Source organism: Macaca thibetana, chromosome 3 (assembly GCF_024542745.1).
Source record: "Macaca thibetana thibetana isolate TM-01 chromosome 3, ASM2454274v1, whole genome shotgun sequence".
Lineage (NCBI taxonomy): Eukaryota > Metazoa > Chordata > Mammalia > Primates > Cercopithecidae > Macaca > Macaca thibetana.
This window is the reverse complement of record NC_065580.1, coordinates 114,373,132-114,398,936: the sequence shown is the minus strand read 5'-3', so window position 1 is coordinate 114,398,936 and position 25,805 is coordinate 114,373,132. Positions and strand designations below refer to the sequence as shown.

Sequence of the window (25,805 nt, the reverse complement as noted above, 5' to 3'; positions counted from 1 at the left end):
AGCTTCTGCCCTGGCCTGGCTTCTGGGACCTGCAGCTGTCTGCTTCCATCCTATGTGGATGGTGCCTGAAAGTGAATAGGGATCAGTTACCAGCCCAGTATCTGTCCCCTTCCCAATAGCACTAATTCCCATGGGGAACTGCTTTTCTCAGACTATGTATGGGTTTGGTGGGAGGGTAGTTCCTGTAATCAACCCTACAGGGTGTAGGAACCCAGACCCTCAGCAACACAACAGGCAGCAGGCTCCCAAGCTAAGTTTGGCCAGCTAGGCCACCTCTCCCAGATTCTGTTTCATGAGAGCATCATCCAAGAGCAGTGGGAACACTGGGGATGGTCCATCCCAGGACTGGTATGCAGAGAATCCCAGATAGGAGGTGACTGCTGTGCTTCCAGCTTCTTGGCCCTCCAGAGAAACCATACTTCCCATCTGCCCCACAACCTGATCCTCCAAACTCCCACCATTTCTGTGCATCCCTGATATCTAATAGATCAACTGCCTTTCATTTACTTTTGTCACAACCAAATGATACACCTGCCCTTCAGCCACTACTGAACTGCAGCTGGGTTAGCCCAACTTCAGGGCCCACGTGTCATTTCAAGCTTGTCTTGAATAATGTACATCATCCTGCAATGTGAGGATGGCCACCACCTTGGTCTTATACCCACGTGTGTCCTGAGCTACGTTTCTCATAATCAAAAACAAACTCAACATATCACTCCAGCCTGGGCAACAGAGCAAGACACTAGCTCTAAAAAAAAAAAAAAAAAAAAAAAAAAAGAAAGAAAGAAAAACCCAGTAAAGTTGGGGAAAGAGAAAGCACCTGATTTCCAGAGTTTCCACATCATGAGATGCAAATGTCCGGTTTTCAACAACAACAACAAAAAAATCACAAGGCATACAAAGAAATAGGAGACTAAGACCCACTCAAAGGAAAAGAATAAATAAGCAGAAGCCATACCAGAGGAAAACCAGATGGCTGACTTACTAGACAAATACTTTAAAACAACTGTCTTAAAGATGCTTGAAGAGCTAAAGGAAGATGTGAACAAAGTCAAGAAAATGATGTATGAACAAATGTAAATTCCAATAAAGTGACAGAAAACTTTCTGGGGTTTTTTTTCTTGGTAGCAAAAAATTATGAAGCTGAAGGATACAATAAATTCCCTAGACAGCTTCAAAGGCAGATGTAAGCAAACTTGGCCAGGCACAGTGGCTCATGCCTGTAATCCAGCACTTTGGAAGACTGAGGCAGGAGGATTGCTTGAGCCCAGGAGTTCGAAACCAGCCTGGGCAACATAAAAAACCCTATCTTTTAAAAAAATTGGCCAGGCGCGGTGGCTCACGCCTGTAATCCCAGCACTTTGGGAGGCCCAGGCAGGCAGATCATGGGGTCAAGAGATTGAAACCATCCTGGCTAACACAGTGAAACCCCATCTCTACTAAAAATACGAAAAATTAGCCAGGTATGGTGGCACGTGCCTGTAGTTCCAGTTACTCAGGAGGCTGAGGCAGAAGAATTGCTTGAACCTGAGAGGCGGAGGTTGCAGCGAGCTGAGATCATGCCACTGCACTCCAGCCTGGATGACAGAGCGAGACTCCATCTCAAATATAAATATGTATATTTATACATATTTATAAATATATATATAATTTTATAATTATATATAAATATATATAGATATAAATATAAATACATAAATACAAATATGTATTTATATTTATATCTCAAATATAAAAATATATATATAATTTAAAAATTATAAAATTTATAAAAAAAGAATCAGCAAACTTGAAGACTGGACATTGAAATTATCAAATTTGAGGAACAGAAAAGAAAGGAAAAAGATGGAAGACAAATAAACAGAGCCTAAGAGACCTGTGGGACACCATCAAGCAGACTAATACCAATTGTGGAAATTCCAGAAAAAGAAGAGAGTGAAGGACCAGAGAGATTATTAGGAGAAATAATGGCTGAAAACTTCTCAAATTTGATGAATGACATGAATATGAACATTCAAAAAGCTCGACAAACTCCAAGTAGGAAAAACTCAAAGATACTCATACTGAGATTCATTATAATCAAACTGCTAAAAGCCAAAGACAAGGAGACAATATTGAAAGCTGCAAGAGAGAAGTGACTCATTACATACAAGGGATCTTCAAAAAGAGTATCAGTTATCTTGGCTGGGCACAGTGGCTCACACCTGTAATCTTAGCACTTTGGCAGGTCGAGGCAGTTGGATCACTTGAGGTCAGGAGTTTGAGACCAGCCTGGCCAACAGGGCAAAAACCCATCTCCACTAAAAATACAAAGATTAGCCAGGCATGGTGGTACACGCCTATAATCCCACCTACTTAGGAGGCTGAAGCAAGAGAATTGCTTGAACCTGAGAGGCGGAGGTTGCACTGAGCCAAGATTGTGCCACTACTGCACTCCAGTCGGGTGACACAGTGTGACCTTGTCTCAAAAAAGAAAAGAAAAGAAAAGGATCATCAGATATCTCATCAGAAACCTCAGAGGCCAAAAGGCAGTAGATTGATATATTCAAAGTGCTAAAAGAAAAAAATAAATCTGTCAGCTGAGAATCCTATATCTGACGTAACTGTTCTTTTAAAGAAAGTGGAAAATGAACACATTCCCAGATAAACACAAGCTTAGGGAGTTCATTATCACTAGATCTGCCCTGCAAAGAAAGCCAAAGAAAGCCTTTCAGGATGAAATGAAAGGATACTAGACAGTGACTCAAAGCTGAATAAAGAGGCCAGGCGTGGTGGCTCACACGTGTAATCTCAGCACTTTGAGAGGCTGAGGTGGGCGGATCACCTGAGGAGTTGGAGACCAGCCTGGCTGACATGGTGACACCCCGTCTCTACGAAAAATACAAAAATTAGCTAGATGTGGTGGCACATGCCTGTAATCCCAGCTACTTGGGAGGCTGAGGCAAGAGAATCACTTGAACCCAGGAGGCGGAGGTTGCAGTGAGCCGAGATTGTGCCACTGCACTCCAGCCTGGATGACAGACTGAGACCCTGTCTCAAAAAAAAAAAAAAAAAAAAAAGCTGAATAAAGGAATAAAGATCTCATCTATGGCCATTCCAAGTGGAATTTGTTCCTGAAATACCAGAATGGTTCAACATAATAATCAATAAATGTAACAGACCACATTAACAGAAAAAAAACCCACATGGTCATCACAATTGATGTCAAAAAAGTATTTGACAAAATTCAACACTCTTTTGAAAGAAGAAAAAGCTCAACAGACTAAGAATAGAAGGAAACTACCTCCAATAATAAAATCCATACGCCAAATCCCAAAACTCACAGCTAACAACATATTCAATGCTGAAAGCCTGAAAGCTTCTCCTTTAAGACCAGGAATAAGACAAAATGCCCACTTTCACCGCTTCTATTCAACATAGTATTGGAAGTTCTAGCCAGAGTAATCAGGTAAGAAAAAGAAATAAAAAGCATCTGAATTGGAAAGGAAGAAGTAAAATTATTTGTTTGCCCAATACATGTACAATGTTTCAGGTCAAGGGTCAGAACAGCCCAACCTTACCAGCAATAGTCCTGCTGTCTTTGTGTGAATCCCAGCTATTACTCACTAGCTACTGATCTCTCTTGCCCACTCTGCCTCAATTTCTTCAAGTGTAAAGTGGGAGAAAAATAATAGTTCATGCTTCAAAGGTTTTTGTTTGCTTGTTTGCTTTGAGACAGCATCTGGCTCTGTCGCTCAGGCTGGAGTGCAGTGGTGCAATCTTAGGTCACTGCAACCTCAACTTCCTGGGCTTAAGCGACCCTCCCACCTCAGCCTCCCAAAGTGCTGGGACACAGGCGTGAGCCACTGTGTCCGACCCAAAGGATTATTTGAGGAGCAGGTGAATTAATGTGTCATTACTTTAATAATTAAAATATCACATTTTAAATTAAAATATAAGGCCAGGCGTGGTGGCTCATGCCTGTAATCCCAGCACTTTGGGAGGCTGAGGTGGGAGGATTACTTGAGCCCAGGAGTTCCACACTAGCCTGGGCACCGTTGAGAGACCTGTCTCTACACACACAAGCACACACACAAAAAAACTTAAAGTAGCCAGGAGTGGTGGTGCGCGCCTGTGGTCCCAGCTACTCGGGGGCTGAGGCTGGAGAATCACTGGAGCCTGAGAGTTCGAGGCTGCAGTGAGCCGAGATCACACCACTGCACTCCAGCCTGGGCCACAGAGCAAGACGCTGCCTCAAACAAACAAAAACAAAAAATTAAAATATTAAGTGATAATTAACAAGTGTTAATATCCACTTGTTGTGCAGACAAGACCTGGACTTAGGATAACAGGCCCAGGAAAGGAGCAGAACAGTAGCTCTAGAGGACGCCTGGGAGAATCAGCGCGCGGCGAGGGGAGCCTGGGAAGCTTAGTGGGGAAGCGTCTCTTGATGGGGCGAGGAATTCTATAAATTAGTGGAGATGGAAAAAAAAAAAAAGTATTCCCAAAGTGGCAGACAGCACTCAGAAAGATGTGGTGGTAAAAACGAGTACGAATAACGGGGACAACGAGAACACTGGAGATTGGAGAGTGTTGGGCTGGAAGCTGGTGTGCAGCTGTGGGCAGGCTGGGGAGGACCCCGAAACCGCCAATGCACTTCCCGGGCGCAGACGCTGGCAGGACCGGAGGAACCCCGACACCCCGCGCCATCCCTTCAGGAAGGGTTACTTCTCCCCGGCCCCGTTTGTGGGCCTTCGGCCTTCTTTCTGTTGGGATCCTCCTCGCGTGACGCCATTGCTACAAGTGGGCAGCTCTGCGGGGAAAACCGGGACGCCGGGGGCTTCACCAAGGAGACAGGCGGGCGACCACAGGGAGGCCTGGCGGGGTGACGGCCACTGAGAGGTTTGGGTAGGGCCTGGCGGGGTGATGCGGTCAGCCCACTGGAGGACTACACCTCCCGCCAGCCCAACCCTTGCACGCGCGGCCGCCAACCCAAGACCCGCGGCGCACCCCCGCGAGCCCCAGCACTGCGTTGCCCAGGAAACCGAGGGTGGGGCTCCGCGTTCTCTGTAGGTCCAGGGACTGGGTGAAAGGTGGTCGGCGGGATGCGGCGCCTGGTGACGGACGGGGCGAGGAGGGCAGCGATTGGTGACTTGAGGCGATGGGCGGGGAAGTCGCCCGGGGATTGGCGAGTTGCGGCGATGGGCGGGGCAGGCGCGCGGAGATTGGCGGGATGCGGCGCGCCGCGCGGTGAGTAGGGTCCAGGGAAACGGGGTCAGCTGTGGGTGGCGGTTCCAGGCCGCCAGACCGGGCTCCTGGGGCGGTGGGCTAGTGTCTTGGCAGACGTTCCGCAGCTGCCGCGTGGATCCGAGCCGGGGACACCCGCCGTGACTGGAGCAGCCCCCAGGGCGCCCTCGGCCCCATCCCAAGCAGCGCGGCCTGGCTGCTGCCGCCATCAAACAGGTTCCAGCCGAAAACTCTTAACTAGTCACTCGTTAGACACGTGTGCGGAGCCTGTGTCCCAGGCCAGTGCTGTCCCGTGGAGACAGATTGCAAGCCGCTACAGAATTTTTTAACTTTCTAGTAGGTGTACGAAAAAAGTAAAACGAAACAGAAATCAGTTGGAATAAATCCATAAATATATCCAAACTGTTATTTCAGTTGTATTTGAAGAAAGTATTGGGATATTCTTTGTACTATTCTTGGAAATCCGTTGTGTGTCCAACCCAAACATCACAGTTGGACTCACCACATCTGTACTTCGTAGCCCCAGGTGGGTAGTGGCATAAGACACAAAAATCTCAGCCCTCCTGGAGCTTATGGTTTAATTGCAGCAGGCAGACAATACGTTTAAAATATAGTTTGTTAGAAGGTAAGTGCTGTAAACAACAATAACAATTGAAGTACTGGGAAGGGTTGCAGTTGTAAATCAGATGGGCAGGGCACAAGGTAACATTTGAGTAAAGATGTAAGAACTTGAAGGAAATGGGCAAGTGAGCCCTATAGGTATATGGGAGAGGGGCAAGCAAGAGTTCAGAGCCCTCCTGCTCTGGGGAGGGACCCAAGGTGGAGGAGTGGGAACCAGGAGGGGAGAGGACCAGTGGCGCAGATCTCATAGGCAGTTGTAAGGACTTGGGGCCTTATTCAATGAAATGAGGACACTTTGGAGAGTTTCGAGCAGAGCAGTGACTGATTTATGTTCTGGTTTTGGTTTAGTTCATTTAATTATTTAGTAATAGACTTATTATTTCACAGGAGGCTTATTTAATAAGGCAGGCCTCATGTCTGGAGATGAGGCAGGTGCTGGAGAGCTGGACGGAGGCAGATCAGGCATTCCATTTGGGGCACGCTGAACTTGATTGAGACCCTGTTAGTTGTCCAGATGGAACAGGACACTTGAGTCTGGGATTCGGGGAGAACTCCAGATGAGACAAACACTCCTAGCTTTCCTTTTCTCTTTTTGGATGACTGCTACAGGGTGAGACATCGGTATCCAGACACGATAAATTTCCAAGTGGACACAATGTCTGGTGTCAACTACAGCTGTTCCCTTCTTTTCCCAGTATCCTTTGGGTGCAGTGAGACTGCAGGAGAGCTGCTGCTTTGGGGATGGGCAGGGGCAGCAGGAATGCCTTTGTGTTTTCACAGTGACCCTCCTTGGCCTGGGCGAAGCTGTGTGGACCAAGCAAGCCAGGAGTGTGGCCATGTTTTCTGAGCAGGCTGCCCAGAGGACCCACACTCTGCTGTCCCCACCATCAGCCAACAATGCCACCTTTGCCCGGGTGCCAGTGGCGACCTACACCAACTCCTCGCAACCCTTCCGGCTAGGAGAGCGCAGCTTTAGCCGGCAGTATGCCCACATTTATGCCACCCGCCTCATCCAAATGAGACCCTTCCTGGAGAACCGGGCCCAGCAGCACTGGGGTAAGTGAGAGTTTGGGAAGGTGCTTCCCCCACACCAGCCCAGAACTTAGAAATGTTCTGCAAGAGAACGGGAACATTTCTCTAATTGATCCCACCTCCTGTTACCTTGGGAAAATTAACCTCTTTTTCCCTCAGTTTCTTCTTAAGATAGTAACAAGGATTAAATTAAGTAATTTGTGGGTTTGAAGTTAGTTTTAGTTCAGAGGCTGGTTGGAGATAAGGACTTAGTTCTGGCGGTGACGGTGATTATTTCACTGGCAGAGGAAAATGGTTTTCCTATCTTCAGTGCAGATTACTCAAGTATTTGCCTGTGCTATAGCCAGAGAGCCCCTCAGTGTGGCAAGCCTGGCGCCAGGCACCAGGAGCCAAGACTGGTGAGGATGCACTCTCTGGTCTCGAGGGGACCCCATCTGTTCACTCATGTCTGTTTGCCTCTCCTCCTGGCCCCTATATTTGCTGGCCATGAATTTTCCTGTCCCTTGGGCTCTCTGTCTTTCCTAATAAAGTGGCCTGGCCAACACAACCCTTGTTCTTTGCCCCCATTTCTTCCTCGGTGATCTCTCCTGCAGTTGGATTATCCTTGGTGGTGATGTAGGGACCCCCATCTTCCCCTTTGAGTTTTGGGTGCTGCCGCATTCCCCCATTCCTACCACTTACATACGAGTGGCTTTCCAGGTAGTTTTCAAATCCATCTCCTATTATCTTTTTAAACTGAGGATTTTGTAGGTGAGACCAGGTCTTACTTGTTTTTATTGTCCTTGGCACCAGGTGAAATGGATCTTAGCCCTAGTTGCACATTGGAATCCCCTGAGGAGCTTTGAGAAGCCCATCTCATCCCACACCAAGCCAAAATCAACTCTTATTATAGGCAGCCAGGAGAACACTGGGCCCAGAAATCTAGCTAGAACATCAAATTCGTTAGGGATATGTATTAGTCTGTTTTCACATTGCTATAAAGAACTACCTGAGATAGGGTAATTTATAAAGAAAAGAGGTTTAATTGACTCACAATTCCACATGGCTGGGGAGGCCTCAGGAAACTCAACAATCATGGCAGAAGGTGAAGGGAAAGCAAGGCACCTTTACATGATGGCAGGAGAGAGCGAGCTAGGGGAACTGCCAACCCTTTTTAAACCATCAGATCACATGATGGTTTGATCTCACTCACCATCACAAGAACAGCATGGGGGAAATGAACCCCCACGATCCAGTCACCTCCCACCAGGTCCCTCCGTCAACACCGTGTGGATTATAATTCCAGATAAGATGTGGGTGGGGACACAGAGCCAAACCGTATCAGGATGTTTTCTGTTTTGTTTACCTGAGACAAAAGTGCTGTTCACCTCTCCTCTCCCACATAATCGGGGGCTCCCTCCTGCGGCTCTGGTAGCTTTTCCTCACTTTCCTTTCAGCCCTCGGGACACCTTCCTTGGCTCTTTTTAGAGCTCAGTTACTACTTGGGCCCAATGTCAATGCCACCTTCTAGATTCTTTCTGGCAGCACCTCCTCTGGTTGCACATTTCTCTCCCAGTTATTGGAGCTGCCAAAAAAGCTCCCCAGTGATGGACGACAGCAATTTCACTGTGCCCACAGACTGGTCAGGAAACCAAACAGCTGCCACGATGAATGTGTTGCTAGCGGCGGGGCAGCAGTAGCACGCACTCACAGGCCTGGTGGTTGATGCTGGCCCTCACCCTAAATACCTACATGTGGCTTCTGCATGTCCTCACTGAAGCTCAGCCTGTCTCTCCAAATTGGTCTCTCCACTCACCTGTTCCCCAAACCTGCCCAGCCCTTCCTGCCGTAGGCTTTTCCCTTCATTTGGCACACTTTTTCCCTCGTCTTCCCATGACCCCATCTAAGCCCCACTGTCAGCTGAAGTATTACATTCTTTGAGGGGCCACCTTGACCAATGAGGGCCTCTGTTTTCTACCTCAGTTCACCATTTGTTCACAGCACTTGTCACTGTGGCGAGTTACTTGTTTATGGCCTGTTGTCGCTCTCCGGCCTAGACCCAGTGGGCTCAGTGGGGGCAAGTGTTGGCCTTTCTGTCCAGTTTCGATCTTGGTGCCAGCATATTGCCTGAGTATCCTGCTATCCTGCTATCAGTTACAGGGATGACATTCTGCCCAGTGCTCAGGGGCACACACTTGGATCCCAGTTGTGTGCCCTTGGACACGTTGCTCTGTGCATCAGTAGGGTGATGATATCTACTCCTGGCATGTTTTCAGGGTTGGCTGAGTTACATGTACAGTGCTTAGGCCACCTGGAGAGAGTAAGAGTGGGATAGGTGAGGATGTGGAGTCTGTTGCATTGCTGTTTGCAGCTGGCATCCTTCTTGTCTTGTTTTGAGTTGCTCACCTCTGTCTGCTCACTAAGGTGTAGATTTGAGGAATGTTCCCATTTCTTCCCAGGCAGCAGGGGCTCGGGCTGTGCTGGAGTCAGCTAGGCTAAGGGGCTGGTCTGGCATCTGCGTTACCCTATCACCTCCTCAGTGTTTTCTTCAGGCCTGGATCTGTGCTGTGTGGAGACCTGTATTCCTCCCTCCTGCCCACACTGACTCTCCATACCTTTCTTCTTGAGAGTGCCGAGCCCCTCCCATGTGTTCTTGTTCACAGCCTCTTCAGGATCCTGAGAAGAGGCTGGGGAAGACGGTGCCCAGGTGCCCTGGGTAAACAAGGCCACCTGACTCCACGGGAATGGAATGGGTGGAGGGGATCTGAGGTCTGCATTTTGAGTATCTCTGCTCTCAGAGGGTGAAGCATATGGTAGGGGTGGAGAGTGGGATGGAAGAATCTAAAGTCTTGAAGAAAATGGCAGTTATTTGTAGGGCAGGGCCGTGTTGAGACTTGGCATGCTTCTTTTTAAGAATCAGTGTTGTGGCCGGGCGCGGTGGCTCAAGCCTGTAATCCCAGCACTTTGGGAGGCCGAGGCGGGTGGATCACGAGGTCAGGAGATCGAGACTATCCTGGCTAACATGGTGAAACCCCGTCTCTACTAAAAATACAAAAAACTAGCCGGGCGTGGTGGCGGGCGCCTGTAGTCTCAGCTACTTGGGAGGCTGAGGCGGGAGAATGGCATGAACCCGGGAGGCGGAGCTTGCAGTGAGCCGAGATCACGCCACTGCACTCCAGCCTGGGAGACACAGCGAGACTCCGTCTCAAAAAAAAAAAAAAAAAAAAAAAGAATCAGTGTTGTAATTTAGGTATAAGTGAAGCAGTACTTTGTATTAGTTTCCTGTAGGCACTGTAACAAAGCACCACAAACTGGTTGACTTAAAACAACAGACATGGCGGGGCGTGGTGGCTCACCACTGTAATCCCAGCACTTTGGGAGGCTGAGGCGGGCGGATCACAAGGTTAGGAGATTGAGACCATACTGGCTAACACGGTGAAACCCTGTCTCTACTAAAAATACCAAAAAAAAAAAAAAAAATTAGCCAGGTGTGGTGGCACACGCCTGTAGTCCCAGCTACTCGGGAGGCTGAGGCAGGAGAATGGAATTCACCCCGGAGGCAGAGCTTGCAGTGAGCTGAGATTGTGCCACTGCACTCCGGCCTGGGTGACAGCAAGACTCTGTCTCAAAACAAAAAACACAGACATTTACTCTCTGGTAGTTCTGAAGGCCAGAAGTTGAAATCCAGATGTCAGCAGAATTGGCTCCTTCTGAAGGCCGAGGGGAGGGTCCTTCCTGGCCTCTTCCCTGGCGTTCCTGGGCTTGTGGCCGCGTCACTCCACTCTGCCCGTCTTCACACTCCCTCTTGTCTGTGTGTCTGTTTCTCTGTTCCTCATGAGGACACTTGGCATCCAGGGCCCAACCACACCCAGAGTCCCTGGTCTTCTGTGGCTGACTCACCTTTTACTGTCACCTTGAAGTCCAAGGGGTCCTTGCACTCGATGTTCTCTCCTGGCGAGGGCCAGGGCCCTGGGATTGGCCTCTCGTGGAGTGCTGGGCAGAGCCTCCATGGCCTCTCTCAGGGTGGGGCTACTTCATCTCTGAGTCTGTACCCCTCGTGTCCTAGGCAGTGGAGTGGGGGTGAAGAAGCTGTGTGAGCTGCAGCCTGAGGAGAAGTGCTGTGTGGTGGGCACTCTGTTCAAGGCCATGCCGCTGCAGCCCTCCATCCTGCGAGAGATCAGCGAGGAGGTGAGGCAGGGCACTACACGGCGGGGCCGCCAAGCAGACCTGGCCTCCCCCTAGAACACCTCCCTGGGGGCGGGGGTGTGGGGAAGCAGGTTCAGAGATGATGGGCTCCAGAGGGGTGGGGGCTGGGGTGCCAGCTCACTAACACCAGAGCCTTGATGGGCTCTGGCCTCAAGATTATACCTCCTGTCTCTGCATTCCAGCACAACCTGCTCCCCCAGCCTCCTCGGAGCAAATACATACACCCAGATGATGAACTGGTCTTAGAAGATGAACTGCAGCGTATCAAACTAAAAGGCACCATTGATGTGTCAAAGCTGGTTACAGGTAGGGAGCCCAATGAGGGGGTGAGGGTGATGCAGGTGAAGAGCCCAGCAGTGGTGTGTTAGGGATGGGTGTGAGTGGGGAGCCTGGGGGGATGTGAAGGGGGGTGTGGCCTGGGCACACGTGTGTTCTTGAGGAGGTAGGTGAGGCTGCAGGTGGTCAGAGGCCATCAGATTGGGTGAGACCTGGCTGGGAGATGGGTCTCCCCACCTCCATCCAAAGGCAGTGACCCCAGGAAGCAGGCATGCCTCCAGGAGTCTTAGGTGAGAATTTACCAATGTGGTTATGGAGGAGTGGCTGGTTTTGCCTGTTGGGGTGACTGGAGGAGTGGTGGCACCTGGGGCTCCCTGATCAGGCCTGATGCCGCTGTTCCCCAGGGACTGTCCTGGCTGTGTTTGGCTCCGTGAGAGATGATGGGAAGTTTCTGGTGGAGGACCATTGCTTTGCTGACCTTGCTCCCCAGAAGCCTGCACCCCCACTTGACACAGATAGGTGAGCAGCAGTTCTCGGGGGCTGGAACCAGCTCATGGTCAGTGGAATCTTTGAGTCGCACCTAGGAGGGGCTGCCTCCCTTCTTGGCACCCTGGAGGACCCCACTTTCTCCCATAGGTTCGTGCTGCTCGTGTCCGGCCTGGGCCTGGGTGGAGGTGGAGGTGAGAGCCTGCTGGGCACCCAGCTGCTGGTGGATGTGGTGACAGGGCAGCTTGGGGACGAAGGGGAGCAGTGCAGTGCCGCTCATGTCTCCCGGGTTATCCTCGCCGGTAACCTCCTCAGCCACAGCACCCAGAGCAGAGATTCTATCAATAAGGTATGGAGCCCGCCTGGCTGCATTCAGCCCCAGCCCAGGAGGCTGCAAACCTGTAAGACTCTCCTTCCCCATGGCAAGTTGGGTACCCTGTGGGGTCTTGCAGGTCGGTGGGAAGCACCCTGCAGTGACACTGGGGCCTCCTGCACTGGGGCTTCTTGTGCCCAGGCCCTCGCTGAGGGTGGTGGGAGGCTAGAAGGGAGTGAGGGTCTATGGGACAACATCTGCATCTTCCAGCTGGTGGGGCTCTGCTCTCCTCTGAGCCTGGGACTCGCCTGGGCCTGATGGCTTCCTGGGCTTCTATTCCAGGCCAAGTACCTCACCAAGAAAACCCAGGCAGCCAGCGTGGAGGCTGTGAAGATGCTGGATGAGATCCTCCTGCAGCTGAGTGTAAGTGAGCTGGACGCTGGAGGGGTGATGAGGATTGCAGTCTTCAAAGCTGCCACTGGGCAAGAGAAGGCAGGCAGGAGGGCAGGGGGAGTGGCTGGAGTTGGGGTAGGGGGCTCCTTTGGGGTTGAGCTCTCCCTGCCCTGTGCCTTCCAGGCCTCAGTGCCCGTGGATGTGATGCCAGGCGAGTTTGATCCCACCAACTACACACTCCCCCAGCAGCCCCTCCACCCCTGCATGTTCCCGCTGGCCACTGCCTACTCCACGCTCCAGCTGGTCACCAACCCCTACCAGGCCACCATTGATGGAGTCAGGTAGCTGGCACAGCCACACTTCAGTCTGACCCAGCCTTTTGCCTCAGGAGGCACAAAGAGGGGAGGGGAGGGAGGGTCCAGGAAGGTGGCAGGGCTGCGGAGGCCCACCTGGTGTCTGTTCCTTCTCTCTGGGGCATCCCCACAAGAGCGCCAGATGAGCTCTGGGCTGACCACTATGGGTGGCACCCGTAGCCAAGGGTCAGCTGAGCTTTGCCTTGCAGATTCTTGGGGACATCAGGACAGAACGTGAGTGACATTTTCCGATACAGCAGCATGGAGGATCACTTGGAGATTCTGGAGTGGACCCTGCGGGTCCGTCACATCAGCCCCACAGCACCTGACACTCTAGGTAACAGGCTCAGCCATACGGGGTGGGAGCAGAGGGCCAGGAGGCCTGGCAGGACCCTGAAGTGCACAGGGTCCCCCTGTGGGTTTGCACTTGCCAGCATTGCTGAGAGCTGAGGAGTTCAGAGGCTTGGCACCTGCTCTGGAAGCTACTCTGGAATCTTAATTCTAAGGCCAATGGCTCCCCACCCCGACACGCAGCAACAGCAGGGCCAAGGTCTTGTGACAGTATCTGGAGGTGCTCCTGTTGTCACACTGGGGGTGTCCTACTGGCCTGCAGTGGGAGGAGGGGCTGCAGCCCCACATCCTGTGCAGAGTGCTAGTGCTGAAGCTGGAACCCTCCTCAGAGCTGCCTGTTCTCCTCCAGGTTGTTACCCCTTCTACAAAACCGACCCATTCATCTTCCTAGAGTGCCCGCATGTCTACTTTTGTGGCAACACCCCCAGCTTTGGCTCCAAAATCATCCAAGGTAATTTTTGTCTTCTGGGGGCCCAGGCCTGATTTGCTGATTCACTCTCACCTGGGAACAAGGTTCTCACCTGGGGACAGAGAAGAAAACCTGCATTGTGGAGTCCCCCCAGCTCTTGTGGGATGGACGGCTGAGGTCTGCTGTGCAGCCATTATTTCACTGTGGGAGCCAAGCTGCCTGGCCAGCTGGGCAGGGGCTAGAACAGCTCCCAGCCTGTGTGCTTCTCAAGGCTAATCTCTGGTCTCCTATTGTCACTGCCCCACTGTGTGCCAACGGGGACTCCTGTTTATTTCTGGCAGCTTCTCTTTGAGGCAGGACTTACTTGGAACCTACAGTGAGTCCTATGTGACTTCTTTGCAGGTCCTGAGGACCAGACAGTGTTGTTGGTGACTGTCCCTGACTTCAGTGCCACGCAGACCGCCTGCCTTGTGAACCTGCGCAGCCTGGCCTGCCAGCCCATCAGCTTCTCGGGCTTCGGGGCAGAGGACGATGACCTGGGAGGCCTGGGGCTGGGCCCCTGACTCAAAAAGGTGGTTTTGACCAGAGAGGCCCAGATGGAGGCTGTTCATTCCCTGCAGTGTTGGCATTGTAAATAAAGCCTGAGCACTTGCTGATGCGAGCCTTGAGCCCTGGGCAGTCTGGGTACAGGACTCCTGCAGGGGTAGCCACAGTGACCATAGCCCCTGCACCCACCAGCCGGTCTCCCTCCTCCTCCCCATCCCTGACCCCTCAGAATGTGAGCAGTCTGTGCCATGAGCTTGTTTTATTGGAGTGACCTCGGCTCCCTCCCTCTGCCACTACTACAACACTGCAGCAACCCCATCTCTTACGAGACTGGCAGGTGGAGCAGGAGCCTCCACACAGCCTCTGGCTCTTAGGTCCCGGTCATGTTTGCACCCCCTCAGAGGGGCAGGACCAGCCCTTCCTTTCAGTGTCCACACCAGGGGCCTTCCGTGTGCTGATGGGTGATGTGACTGTGGTCAGCAGGCTTGGGAAGTACTACTGCTGTAGCTTGAGCTGGGCTGGGGCCTTGGTAGGACCCTGATCTCAGAAGTCCCCAAAGTTCACTGTGTAGGTCTCAACTGTTGTGAAGGGGAATGCCTGGCCAGTGGCTATCTCCTCTTCCTCCTCCTCCTCCTCCTCTTCCTCTTCCTCAAACTCAGGCTCCAGCTGGGTCTCAAACTCAGGCTCCAGCTGGGTCTCAAACTCAGTCTCCAACTGGGTCTCAAACTCGGGCTCCACCTTGGTCCCAAACTCGGGCTCCACCTCGGTCCCAAACTCTGTCACCACCTCTGTGTAGGTCTCAGTCTCCGACTCCTCCCAGCCAGCGGTGGTTGGGGGTACAAGGCCCCAGGGCTCTATGGTAGTGCTCAGGGTGGTGGCAGGGGCAGGGGGCAGCGTGGAAGGCACAGTGTGGGGGCCTAGGGTGGTGGTGGCGTTGAGGCGCCGCAGCCGCATCTGTGCCCGAAGCCGCAGACGGTGCTGTAGGCGCCGCTGCTGCAGGCGTCGCTGCTGGGGGGTCATAGGGCGCGATGGGTCTATGTGTGGGATAGGCCGATTCCCGTTCATGGCCATGATCTCCCGGATGCGCTTCCAGTTGGAGCGAGCCAGGATGAAGTTGCACTGAGTGGCCCCGATGTCATAGTCAACATTACAGGTCTTGGCACTCGGGGTGTAGCCCTCCGCGTGGGCTGTCACGCGGTACTCACCCGGGTTCAAGATTCGCCAGTAATCACCACCACTGGCTGCGGAGGGAGGAGGGAGGACGATCCGGCTGCCCCAGAGCGCCCCTCCCAGGCCCCCACCCTCCCACTCAATCCTGCCCCTAGGCCCCGCCCTCCCCAGTCCTGCCCCTAGGCTCCGCCTCCCTGGTTCCGCCCCCAGGCTCCCCAGACTCTGCCTGCTCGCTGAGTTCCCCAAGCCCCCATCCTCTCTGGCAGGGTCCTCCCTCAGGAAGGTGGGGTAAAGAGGTGCACACTAGGTACCTGTCTTCACGCCGTGATTAATGCCACTCACAGAGATGGTGGCGTTGGCAATGGGGATGCCTTGCTCGTCCGTCACCACCCCCTTAATGCCGCGGTGCACCTGGGGAAGCAGGTGAGGGCTGTTGGTCCTGAGGAAGGTCCAATGTGGTCCGCTGCTCCCTCCCGCCCGTCCAGGAATCTCTGCAGCCTCCTCTCCCCAGGCATTGCCCTGGCCACCCCACCTGCTCCATGAAGGTGAGCAGCGCCTCCTTGTTGTTCTCCCACTCGCGGGGCAGCTCACTCTCATGAGGGAACTTGTCACAGCCCAGGTAGAAGGAGAGCTCCAGGCAGTTGGTATGCAGATAACTGAAGTCATTGATAGCTGGCCGGGGACAGACACAGACCCAAAGTCAGCCCCTCTCCGGATTAGGCCCCGCCCACAGCCCCTTCCAGGCTGACTCACTCCCGGACCGGGGGTTCCACTTGGCCCCGTTGACGATGCCCATGCCGCCGGTGTAGTCCTGGGCTTGGCAGCCTCCGCGATAGGGCTCGGTCAAGGTGAGGTGGGCGGAGGCGAAGGAGATGGCGAGCCAGCGGAAGATGGCGTGGTCTGGGGTCTCCTGGGCCTCAGAGACCTCATCCTCATCCTCTCCGCGGGCGGCTGCCATGGCTGCGGCCAGCAGCTGCTCCTGGGTAGGCGTGCGGGTCATGTCGTAGGGGTAGGATACTAGCCGCTCACCGCCGTTCAGATTTGCTCCCAGCACGAAGGGGTTCTTTTCCATCCAGGCAATGATGGCCCGGACCTCTGTGGATACCTAGAGTGGCCAGCACATGTGAAGCCAGGGCTGCAGCCTCTAGCCACCATCCCCAACCTAGTCCATCACCCTCCATGAAGCTTCACACCAGTGCTCGCACGCACACTCCCCTGTCCCCCAACCCCCAGAGCCTCAGCGTCTGGAGCTCAGGCACCGTCAGCCCCACCCCCAAGCCCAGAACACCAGGACCCCAGGGTCCAGCTGCTCCCTCCTGCCCTCTCAGCCAGGCTGCAGCCTCACCGTGGCATCTGGCGAAAGGTAGCGTTCAGGGATGGGCAAATTGTTGTTGGGGACCCGGTAGGGGACCCATTTCCTCTCCTCAGCTCCCCAGAGCACAGAGTTGAGATCCGGGAAATCTTCAAAGATGTCAAAGCCCTCCTCGGTCCACAATCCCAGCGCCCAGTTCCCAAACTCTGAGCCCTGTCGAGAGCCAGCAGGGTAGGCATGGGCCACCCACACCCCCACAAGCCCTGGCTGCCTGGCTCCGGCCAGCCTCACCCCTCAACCCACCATCTGCGCTGCCACCTCGTAGCCATCAGGGTTCAGTGAGGGCACCAAGTGGATGCGTGTGTCCTGCACCAGGCTGCGCACACGCGGGTTCCCATCGCGGTACTCGCGGCACAGGTACTGCATGAGCAGCAGCAGCAGCTCTCGGCCCAGCACCTCGTTGCCATGGATCCCAGCAGTGTAGCGGAACTCGGGCTCCCCTGCAAGGGCAGGAGCCTCAGTGAGCACTCAGTCTCCCAAGGCCCAGGGCAGCTGCGGAAGGACCCAGACCCACCTCACACCTGAGGGTCTGGGGGACAGCTGGGGCTCCTAGGGCCCTGTAAGACAAGCCTGAATCCCCAGAGGGGCTCCAGAACAGGCGGGAAGCGGTGAACTCTGCTCACCAGCAGCGCAGGCCAGCTGCTGGCCCCCACAGACTCTCACCCAGTTCATGCTCCCCAGGGTTGTCTGAGATCTCCATGGCATAGATCTTGAGGCCTCGCGAGCTTTTGCCCAGGCTGTAAGTGCGGGTGATGGTGGGGCACTCCTCATTCACCACCTTCATGAGCTGGGGCAGAGGGGGAGGACATGGAATCAATCACGCAATCCGCCCCCTGCTGACCATGCCCCTTCCATCCACTTCCAGGGCTTGCTCTATGGCAAGGGACAGGCATGACCCCTTCAGGCAGCCCCCAGGTACTGGCCTCCTTACTAAGGTGAGGGACAGCCAGCGTCCCTGGAACCAGTAGGGACTGGGCCCTGTGACACCAGGCACACACTCCCCTGTCAGACAGACAGGTCCCACCCCCAGCCCCAGGATAGATGTTCCCAACCTGGCGCATGTCCTTGTAGCTGTGGTGCCGGAAATCCAGGTCATCGGTGGCCACCACCTCGTTCTGTGCATAGTAGCTGTAGACAGCTGCAAGGGAGGCGGGGTTGTCTTTAGCCGGGTGCCGGGTGGCCCACCCTAGCACCCCACCTCCCCTCCAAGCCCCTGCCAGCCCTCCACACTCACGGGCCACAGGGCACCCCAGCACCTCCAGGCGCATGCACAGGCTGCCATTCCAGGTGAGTGGGTAGATGCGGATGAAACGAGCCACCACCGGCTCTGGGAGCTCACTCAGCACGGGTGTGTCCTTGTCCACGTTCCCATGAAAGGTCTGGGGAGAAGCAGGCCTCAGAGCAGTACTGCCAACCCCTCTGAGAGCCCGCCCCCCGCCCAGACAATGGGAGCAGAGCCAGGAGCCTGGGCATGGTGCCCACCATTTCCTCATAGCCGTTGGTGTACATCACCCACGTCTGGCTGTCGTTGCTGAAGCCCACGAAGAAGGTGGTCACAAAATCGTCACTGTGGAGTGGACAGTGGTCACAGCAAGGATCTTCCCCTTCCCAGGCCCTCAGGTGGCCTGAGCCTCCCTCTTCTGAGTCCCAGGAATTGAAGAGCTAGCAGGGCGGTGGCGCACAGCCCAGGTGTTGAGCCTGGGTCCTGTGCCTGTCACATAGCCATGGGCAGGTGGTCTGTCCCTAAACTCATGTGCTCATCAGGACACAGGAGCTGACTGACCATGGCTGAGGAGTGGGGATGGGCAGGGTCAGCCCCTCACTGATCTTTTTGGCCTTCTTTGGCTGGGCCAAAGAAGGGCCCACTGGAATCTCCTTAATGGGACACAAAGCCATGCCTATGGAGCCACTCCCCCCTGCCAACTACCCATGAGCCTGGCCACGCACTGGATGCTGGAGTCTCGGCCCTGGGTGATGACGCCTGTGAACCGGGTAGTCCTCCTGGTGTCCACCTCTATCCACTGGGTCCTGGCATCGTCCTCGGCACACCATGCGCCATCATAGTAGTCGTCCTCGGTGGCACCGGCCTGTCCAGGGGGCAGGGGAGGCTGAGCATCGGCAGAGGAGTCCATCATCCCAGTTGGGAGATGGGCCCATCCCAATGCCCACCTGCATGTTGAGCCGGCCGCGCTGTGCCCCCAGGCCGTGGCGCAGCATGGAGGAGGCTCGGATCTGGTTGTCCTCGATACGGTGTGACTCCATCCCAATGGGGGGACACTCTGAGGACGCGTACCCCAGACTGGTGGCTCACTAGCTCCATCCTTCCCACCACCAAACCCAAAACCAAGGAGCCCAAAGCCCACTCCCGGCACATCGGGGACACCAGTCAGAGGGCAGCTCTGGTTGGCTGGTGGCTCCCTGGTGCCCTGCACCAGCCCACTTGGAATTGACTCAAAGCTAGGCCAGGAGCTGCTTCCAATCCCAGCCTGTGCTTCCCCTCCCTGGGCCTCAGCTGCCCCATCTGGAGAATGGGCTGACCATGCCCAGCTCTCAGGGGACACACGTGAAATCACAGAACTCCCCCAGGGCGCAGCTACAGATGGGGACCGTCTGCACAATGGCCCTGTAGGGACACCTGTGAAGGTAGCTGAGGTCCTCACTCCCCACCAAGGCCTCAGGTCCTCCCCCTACCATGCCCAGCCGCTAGGGGCCCTGGGGAGCTGCCACCCTCCTGAAGTAGGCCAGCCTGGGGTCCAGGGCTGGGGCAGCCAAGTGAGGCTGTCCTGGGCTCCCGGGGCCCCTCCGTTCTGGGTCCCAAGAATCTAAGAGTAGGAAAGGGTTTCAGGGGCCTGGGTCCTGTTTGTGGCCTTGGGCCAGTCACTTGTCCCAGCACCCCCATCCTGTGGCCCCCACCCTTACCCCCCTGGGCCCCCCACTTACTGACTTTCTCTGTAGGCGTCCACTCCTCCTCCACCTCCTCGCCCTTTCGGGGCTCTAGGGACAATGAAGGGAGGACATGGCACCAAGGGCCTGGGAGGCAATCAGGAGTCCAGATGTTGCCCCACAGGGACCCAGGCCCCGAGCCCCAGTCACACACCTTTATGGTCCTTGCCCTTCTCCACTGCCCACTTGTCGGTCTCCTCCTTGGGCCTGCCATCCTCCTTTTTGGGTTTCTCTGGAAGGTACAAGGTAGGAGGGCCCAGTCAGCCTGGCTCTGGGCTTTGGGGGCCACGTGGGATGGGTCAGGCAGGCCCCAGGTGGCCTTCAGGGCAGGCCTGGTGCAGGAAGTGCTTGGTCCCACTCACTCAGCTCCTCCTTCTCTTCGTCCGTCTGGCGCTCAGCATCGGGCTTCTGGGGTGGAGGAGGCCCAAAGTAATAGTCCACTGCGGGGAGGGAGAGCCAGCTGAGGCCGCCCTGACCCTGCTGCGGGGCCGCAGCTCCTGGGTCCACAGGAGCTCAGCAGGGCAGGACCACGCCAGAGGGGAGGAAGACAGGAGATGGGGGACAGCTGAGTGGGGAGAGAGGGTCCTGCAGGAGTCAGGAGCAGCCCGAGCTCAGGGGGCAGCTGAGCAAGACCCTGCTGAAGTCACCAGCCAGGTCTCCCAGGAGCATCTGGCCTGGTGAAAGGACTCGAGGTCCAGGGCATGGGAAAGGCCTGGAGGGACAACTGGCACCTGTGCCTGGGGTTGCAGGCTGGAGGGTGAGATGGGGGGACATTGGAGGCACTGATGGGGAACTGGGGGCAGGGAAGTGGCAATGCGCAGGCTGCCGCCCAGGAGAAAAGGGAACCTGAGGGCTCCAGAGATGCAGGGGCATGAGCAAGGGGGAGGTAAAAGCCCTCGAGCTCCCTGAAGAGAGTGGGGTGGTGGCCACGAGCCAGCAGGAAGCCAGAGCACCGGACTGGGAGGGCTGGAGCCCACATGGGTGAGAGGGCAGAGTGTGTGCCTAGGGACACTCCAGTGGGGGCCACAGCCAAGCAGGAACCAGGGAAGTGGCCAAGGAAAGACCAGCCTGAGGGCAGAGGAGACTGGGCAGCGGCTGGGGTGGGCACCCAGGGACAGCAGGGGCAGCGAGGTAACCACAGGCACAGGTGGGGTTGCAAGGTGGGTGAGTCGCCCCAGCTGGCTCCTGACCACACCCCCGACCCCCACCTGCCTATGTCCCTCAGACTCTGGGGTGCTGGGTACTCACTGTCATCATAATTGGGGATCACGTAGCCATCACCATAGTCAGGGGGCAGCAGGGGCAGAAGAGGCTTCACAGGCGGCTCTGGAGAGGCAGGTAGGTTAGGAGAGGGCCAGAGCACCCGTGGCCAGAGCACCCCCTCTCCTGCCCCCCATCCTACCAATCCTCTCCTCCGGGGCCGGCGCTGGGGCTGGGGCTTTCTTCTCAGGGGGCTCTGGCCAGACCCGCTCGGGCCTCCTCCTTCTGCTTGGGGGTGGCCTGGGCTGCTTCTGGCGCCGAATGTACTCAACTGAGGGGGAGGCCAGCTCTGAGTGGGGCCCAAGGCTGGGATGGGCCCATCCGCGCATCCCCCAGGCCAGGGGTCCGACCCAGGCGGGGCTGGCAGGGTCCTACTCACAGTCCTCATAGTCCTCCCTCTCGATCTGGTCATTGTAGTCCAGTGTGGGTAGCTCAGTCTCCTCCTCCGGCTCTGAGGGGAAAGCGCTGGTAGCTGCCTGACAACCCCACCCAGGCCCACTCTGGGGAAGCCCTCAGTCCGACCAGCCAGGGCAGCTGGCCCTGAGGCCAGGCAGACAACGGCCACTCACCAGGCTGGTGCTCCCGTGCCTCCACACGGGTCTCCTCTCCTGGATTCTGCCAGTTATTTGGGAGGGGCCCCCCTGCAACACAGGAGTTCCAGAAGCAGGTGGACGGGAGGCCTGCTCTGACCACTTTGGGAGCCTCAGGCCACCAGCCACCCACAGAGCCCACACACAGCCTGTGGACACCCTACTGAGGCCGAGCTCACTCCAAAGAGGACTGAGGTCCTCTGGCCTTCAGCAACCTGCTGGCATCTCATGGGGCCAGAAAGCTGGGCCCACCTTTTGGGGAACCTACTGTGCTGCTGGAGGCCCTACCACAAAGCCGCCCCCAGCAGGAGAAGGCAGGGGGGAACTCCATGGGCTCAGAGCCCAGGGACATCTGGGCAGGGACCTGAGGACAGAGGTCCCACCCACAAGGCTGCCAAGCCCTCTCCCTACCCAAAAGAGGCTACAGCACTGAGGGAGCCCACCAATCAAATTGTGAAATTTACAGCAAAAGTGAGGTCCCATCAGTGGGGAGCTGAAGGTCTATAGGAAACAGGGCTCCATAAACCTGCCTCCCACTCCCTGCCTCCACCAGAGCAGGCAGTCAGAGTCCCATCACCCCAGAGGAGCCGGGCACAAACCTCCCTCCTGGGGTAGCTCCTCGGGGCCAGGGCTGGGGGGTGGGGGCAGTGGCCACTCCAGGGTTTCTGAGGGAGCCAGAGTGGGGGGCCTCTTCCCTGACGGGGGCTTCTTGGTGGCCTTGGGTGGCTTCTCCTTGGGCTTCTTGGTGGCCTTGGGTGGCTTCTCCTTGGGCTTCTTGGTGGCCTTAGGTGGCTTTTCCTTGGGCTTCTTGGTGGCCTTGGGTGGCTTCTCCTTCCCCTTCTTGGGCGGCTTGGGGGACCCCTCCAGGGACTCCTTGGGCACCTTGGGGCCTTTGTCTTTCTTGCCTTTCTTCCCTTTGTCTTTGGTCTTTTCCGGAGGCACTGTCCAAGACGCAGACTCGTGTCAAATGAACAGAGCCAGCTCTGTGCCCCCATGAGGCCCCTCTCTAGATGCCCAGAACCTGGGCACAGGGACTCTTGTCAGTTCCCGGTGCGGATCAACAAACTGAGAGGTTAAGTCACTTGCCCAAGTGGCAAACTGGGATCCGGACCCGGGTTTTCTGTCTGCAAGTCTGGGTCTGTGACCACCAATCTCAATCTCTCTAAAGACTGAGCATAGGGTGCCCAGTTCCCAGGGGGAGGCCCTCATCCCCCCACCTGCCAAAACCTCAACAGGGGCTCCTTACTATCCACTCCACTATTCTGTGCTGGGCACAGAAGGGGCAGAGAGGTGACTGAGCCATTCAGGCCTGGAGGAGCATCTGGTCATCCCTGCCAACTGCCATACAAAGGAAGGGACATGGACCCAGGACCTTCCCCGGGTCTCCTACAGGGCAAGAAAAGCTTCAGAGAAAAGCACCTACTGTGCTGCTGGAGGCCCTACCACAAAGCTGCCCCCAGCAGGAGAAGGCAGGGGGGAACTCCATGGGCTCAGAGCCCAGGGACATCTGGGCAGGGACCTGGACTTGGCTGAGTATTGAAGCCCAAAGAAGAGGAAGTGGTCCCCTTTCGAGAAGTAAGGGATTTGGAATTGGTTAGAAGGATAGGGAGTCCTGGGCAGTTCAGGGATCACACACAGGACAGAAAGGACAGGTAGGGAGCTTGTGGCTGCTCACTCATTTCAGAGTCTGGGAGAGGGAGCCGGGACTGGTTGTGAGGATTCCCATGGGGAATCAGGACCCTAAGCAGGAGCTGCAAGTGCTGTTGAGAACCTGATGAGAGGTGGGGAGCATGAGGGAAGTTTGGCAGAAACACAGGAAAGCTATCCAATGCAGACAGCCAGGGGACACAGGGCTGCTAGAGTGGTTCCCCAGAGCCGGGAGAGCAAGCCTGGAAGGAGAGCCAGAGGCAGGAGGGGCACAGGGAGCCCAGGGTGTGGGAAGCAGCCAGGAAAGATCTAGAGCTGGGGTGGCAGAGGAGGGGCTGCTGACATCAGGAAAGTTGGATGGTGCCTTGGAATCTCCTGGGAGAGAAGGATCACAAGACCCTCTGCCACCTTCCAGAGGGCCACGATGAAAACAGCTAAGATTTACTGACAACCGATTATGCAAGAGGCCATGGGTTAAATGCTTCAGTGATGCATCACCTCATCTAATTCCCGTACTAATGCAGGACCACCCACTGCTCACCGCCACCTGAAGCCCTGTGGGAAAAGGGGTCTTCAACAACCTTCTCACCTACGTGAGTCCTCCTGGAGTAGGAAGGCAAAGGCAGGAGGGAGGGATGACCTGAAGCTGTGCCACCAACAGGCAGAGTGGATCCATTAGTATGGCAGGGGGTGACACAGCACAGTCCCCTGTGGCTCAAGCCTAGTCCCTGTCGCATACTGGAGGAATGGGGATGAGCGACCTGTTCAACCACAGCACCAACCCTAGAGCCACCGGCCCCCAAAAGTGGCTCTGCTGCCCGGGTGCTGGATGTGCCTACAGGCCAGCGCTGACCTCGGCCTGGCACAGGGTCCCTCCAGGCATCTGGGCTCGCGTGCGCATTAGTAAGCCAGCCATTCCTCCCCGGGCCGACTGGGGAGTGGCCAGACCCTGCCGAATCCCCCTGTTCCCACCTGAGATGCCAACCCCCCACGCCCCCGCCCTGCCCCGGGTTCTTACCTTCTGCGGCCGCCCCTGGCCGCGCCCCTGGCTTGCCCCCCGCCTGGGCTTTTCGGACCCGCGGGGTGGGCTCGGGAGGCGGCGGGGCCTCCATGTCGTCCTCCCGGGGCTCAGGTCCTAGCTCTGACAGGAAGCCCTCGAGGAACTCCTCGATCTCGTCGTCAGTCAGCACCGTCTGCGGGCGCCCTCCGGGGCACAGGGCCAGCAACGCCAAGAGGCAGCCGAGCAGGGGCGCCCCGCGCACGGCCGCCATGGTCGCGGCACGCGCGGGGGGCTCCGGGGAGGGCGTGGGGGGTCAAGGGCTCTGGGGGCTCTGGGAAAGGGCGGAGAGGGGATCGAGACTGGTGAGGGAATCCAGGAAGGGGCGGGAGAGACGATGGGGTGAGCAAGGGAATCCGGGAAAGGGCGGGAGAGTGGATTAGGGTGGGCGAGGGGACCCGGGAAAGGGAGTGCTAGGGGGCTCTGAGGCCGGAGGGGCTCAGGGGTGGTCGGCGCGCTCCGAGGCCCTGGCGGCGATAGGCGCTCCGGCCCCGCGTGGCGCACTCGCGCGCGGATACCCGTCTCCAAAGCGCTGGCGGGGGCCGGGGCGGGGGCGCCGGGGCTTCCGGAGCCGGCTCCCCACCCCCGGGGAGGAGAAGGAGGAAGAGAAGGAGGAGCCGAGAGTGGACAGAGGGGCTGCGGGGGGGCGGGGGGCGGGGGGCGAGGGGCGGGGCAGGCGGGCGGGCGCTGGCGGCGAGCGTCCCAGGCCCGGAGACTTGCGCCTAGGACAGAGGGGCAGGGGGCGGGGCGACTGGGAAGGCAGAGGGCCTGAAGGAAGGAAAGGTGGTGGGGAGGGCCTGGGGTGCGGTTGTGAAGGGGCCGGCATCCCTCCTCCCTCTGCCCTAGGCACCGCCCCTAAGGAGGGACCCCAAGACCACCGGGGCGCTGAACCCTCCGCGGGTGACTAGGAAACCTGGCAGGCGTCTGAGACCTCTCTCAATTTGGAGAGCCACAGAAAGGCCACCCCATCCTTCCCAGGCTCTGGAGCCTCTGCCCATGGGCCCTGCTGCACCCCAGCGTCAATTCATTCAGTCATCCTACCAACCTCTTCAGGTCTGTGTGGGGCCAGGCCCTGTGCTGGGCCCCAGGGAAGGACAGCACAGTGGGAACTCACTTTCCAGCCGGGAGGCAGGTGCAAAACTGCCCTCAGAGTGGCCAGCTGCCCCGCTGGGGGTAGGAGTCCCATGTAAGGGCATGCCATCCCACCCCTTTGAGTCCCAATGTGGACAAATAGCCATTTCTCACCTTCTTACCAGAACCCATTTTTTAAAAAGTGTCTACAATACCTCCAGCTGCCGCATGGACCCAGAGGACCCAGAGGACCCAGAGGGCAGGTGGATTGAGTGTCAGCCGATCCCAGGATCCATCAGGGATGCGCACCTTGGTGCCTGGGCTTTGCCGTAAGGCTTCTCCAGGGCAAACGTTGGCTGCCCCGCAGTGGTCATCACAGCTAAGGACAGAGCTCCGAGAACATTCCCCCTCAAAGGAAGCAAGAGAAGACTCACAGGCAGCCCATGGGCCAAGTGCAGAGGCAGACAGCCCTAAGCCACCGTTGTCTGTGGGGATTTGGCCCCA

At 56.4% G+C, this 25,805-nt stretch overlaps 3 protein-coding genes across 7 annotated transcripts in view; 2 read left to right on the top strand and 1 right to left on the bottom strand.

Annotated features, from left to right (window-relative positions):
• The first annotated feature begins 5,180 nt into the window (after window positions 1-5,180).
• On the top strand, window positions 5,181-14,306 carry POLD2 (DNA polymerase delta 2, accessory subunit). Its single transcript, XM_050783407.1, has 11 exons — window positions 5,181-5,229; window positions 6,628-6,903; window positions 10,925-11,046; window positions 11,247-11,370; window positions 11,745-11,859; window positions 11,977-12,175; window positions 12,482-12,562; window positions 12,716-12,873; window positions 13,095-13,222; window positions 13,586-13,687; window positions 14,048-14,306. The coding sequence occupies exons 1-11, from the start codon at window positions 5,181-5,183 to the stop codon at window positions 14,206-14,208; spliced, it is 1,515 nt and encodes a 504-aa protein (XP_050639364.1). The 3' UTR covers window positions 14,209-14,306.
• LOC126950190 (40S ribosomal protein S17) overlaps window positions 10,199-25,805 on the top strand; it is a 176,642-nt gene continuing 161,035 nt past the window's right edge. Inside the window, exon 1 of one of the 2 annotated variants that reach the window (XM_050783461.1) lies at window positions 10,199-10,202. The gene's annotated coding sequence lies outside the window, so the exon portion shown is untranslated. Of the gene's footprint in view, window positions 10,203-24,480; window positions 24,486-25,805 lie in introns of those variants that run through there. The other variant, XM_050783467.1, reaches the window with a different exon arrangement.
• On the bottom strand, window positions 14,436-24,775 carry AEBP1 (AE binding protein 1). Of its 4 annotated transcripts, none has more exons than XM_050783365.1 (22): window positions 24,192-24,775; window positions 22,126-22,467; window positions 21,506-21,577; window positions 21,316-21,387; window positions 21,079-21,207; window positions 20,925-21,002; window positions 20,039-20,116; window positions 19,831-19,908; window positions 19,674-19,727; window positions 18,903-19,012; window positions 18,681-18,820; window positions 18,216-18,300; window positions 17,968-18,112; window positions 17,786-17,871; window positions 17,397-17,520; window positions 16,977-17,173; window positions 16,707-16,886; window positions 16,115-16,466; window positions 15,894-16,033; window positions 15,673-15,772; window positions 14,930-15,432; window positions 14,436-14,881 (listed from the first exon to the last, which is right to left on the bottom strand). In XM_050783365.1, exons 1-22 carry the CDS (start codon window positions 24,442-24,444, stop codon window positions 14,735-14,737), a joined length of 3,465 nt encoding a protein of 1,154 aa, XP_050639322.1. In that variant the 5' UTR covers window positions 24,445-24,775; the 3' UTR covers window positions 14,436-14,734. The 4 variants fall into 4 exon arrangements, with proteins under 4 accessions (XP_050639322.1, XP_050639321.1, XP_050639320.1 ...); XM_050783364.1 differs by having other exon boundaries at window positions 14,436-15,432; window positions 22,126-22,281; window positions 22,315-22,467; XM_050783363.1 differs by having other exon boundaries at window positions 14,436-15,432.

Excerpts from the sequence above, each read along its gene's own strand:
- POLD2 (XM_050783407.1), top strand. The coding sequence starts at position 5,181 with ATGGGCGGGGCAGGCGCGCGGAGATTGGCGGGATGCGGCGCGCCGCGC. Across the intron at positions 5,230-6,627 it reads GGGATGCGGCGCGCCGCGCG|TGACCCTCCTTGGCCTGGGC; the intron begins GTGAGTAGGGTC and ends GTGTTTTCACAG. Across the intron at positions 13,223-13,585 it reads CACAGCACCTGACACTCTAG|GTTGTTACCCCTTCTACAAA; the intron begins GTAACAGGCTCA and ends GTTCTCCTCCAG.
- AEBP1 (XM_050783363.1), bottom strand. The coding sequence starts at position 24,444 with ATGGCGGCCGTGCGCGGGGCGCCCCTGCTCGGCTGCCTCTTGGCGTTG. Across the intron at positions 21,003-21,078 it reads GGCCCCGGAGGAGAGGATTG|AGCCGCCTGTGAAGCCTCTT; the intron begins GTAGGATGGGGG and ends CTGCCTCTCCAG. Across the intron at positions 16,887-16,976 it reads ACGAGGTGGCAGCGCAGATG|GGCTCAGAGTTTGGGAACTG; the intron begins GTGGGTTGAGGG and ends GGCTCTCGACAG.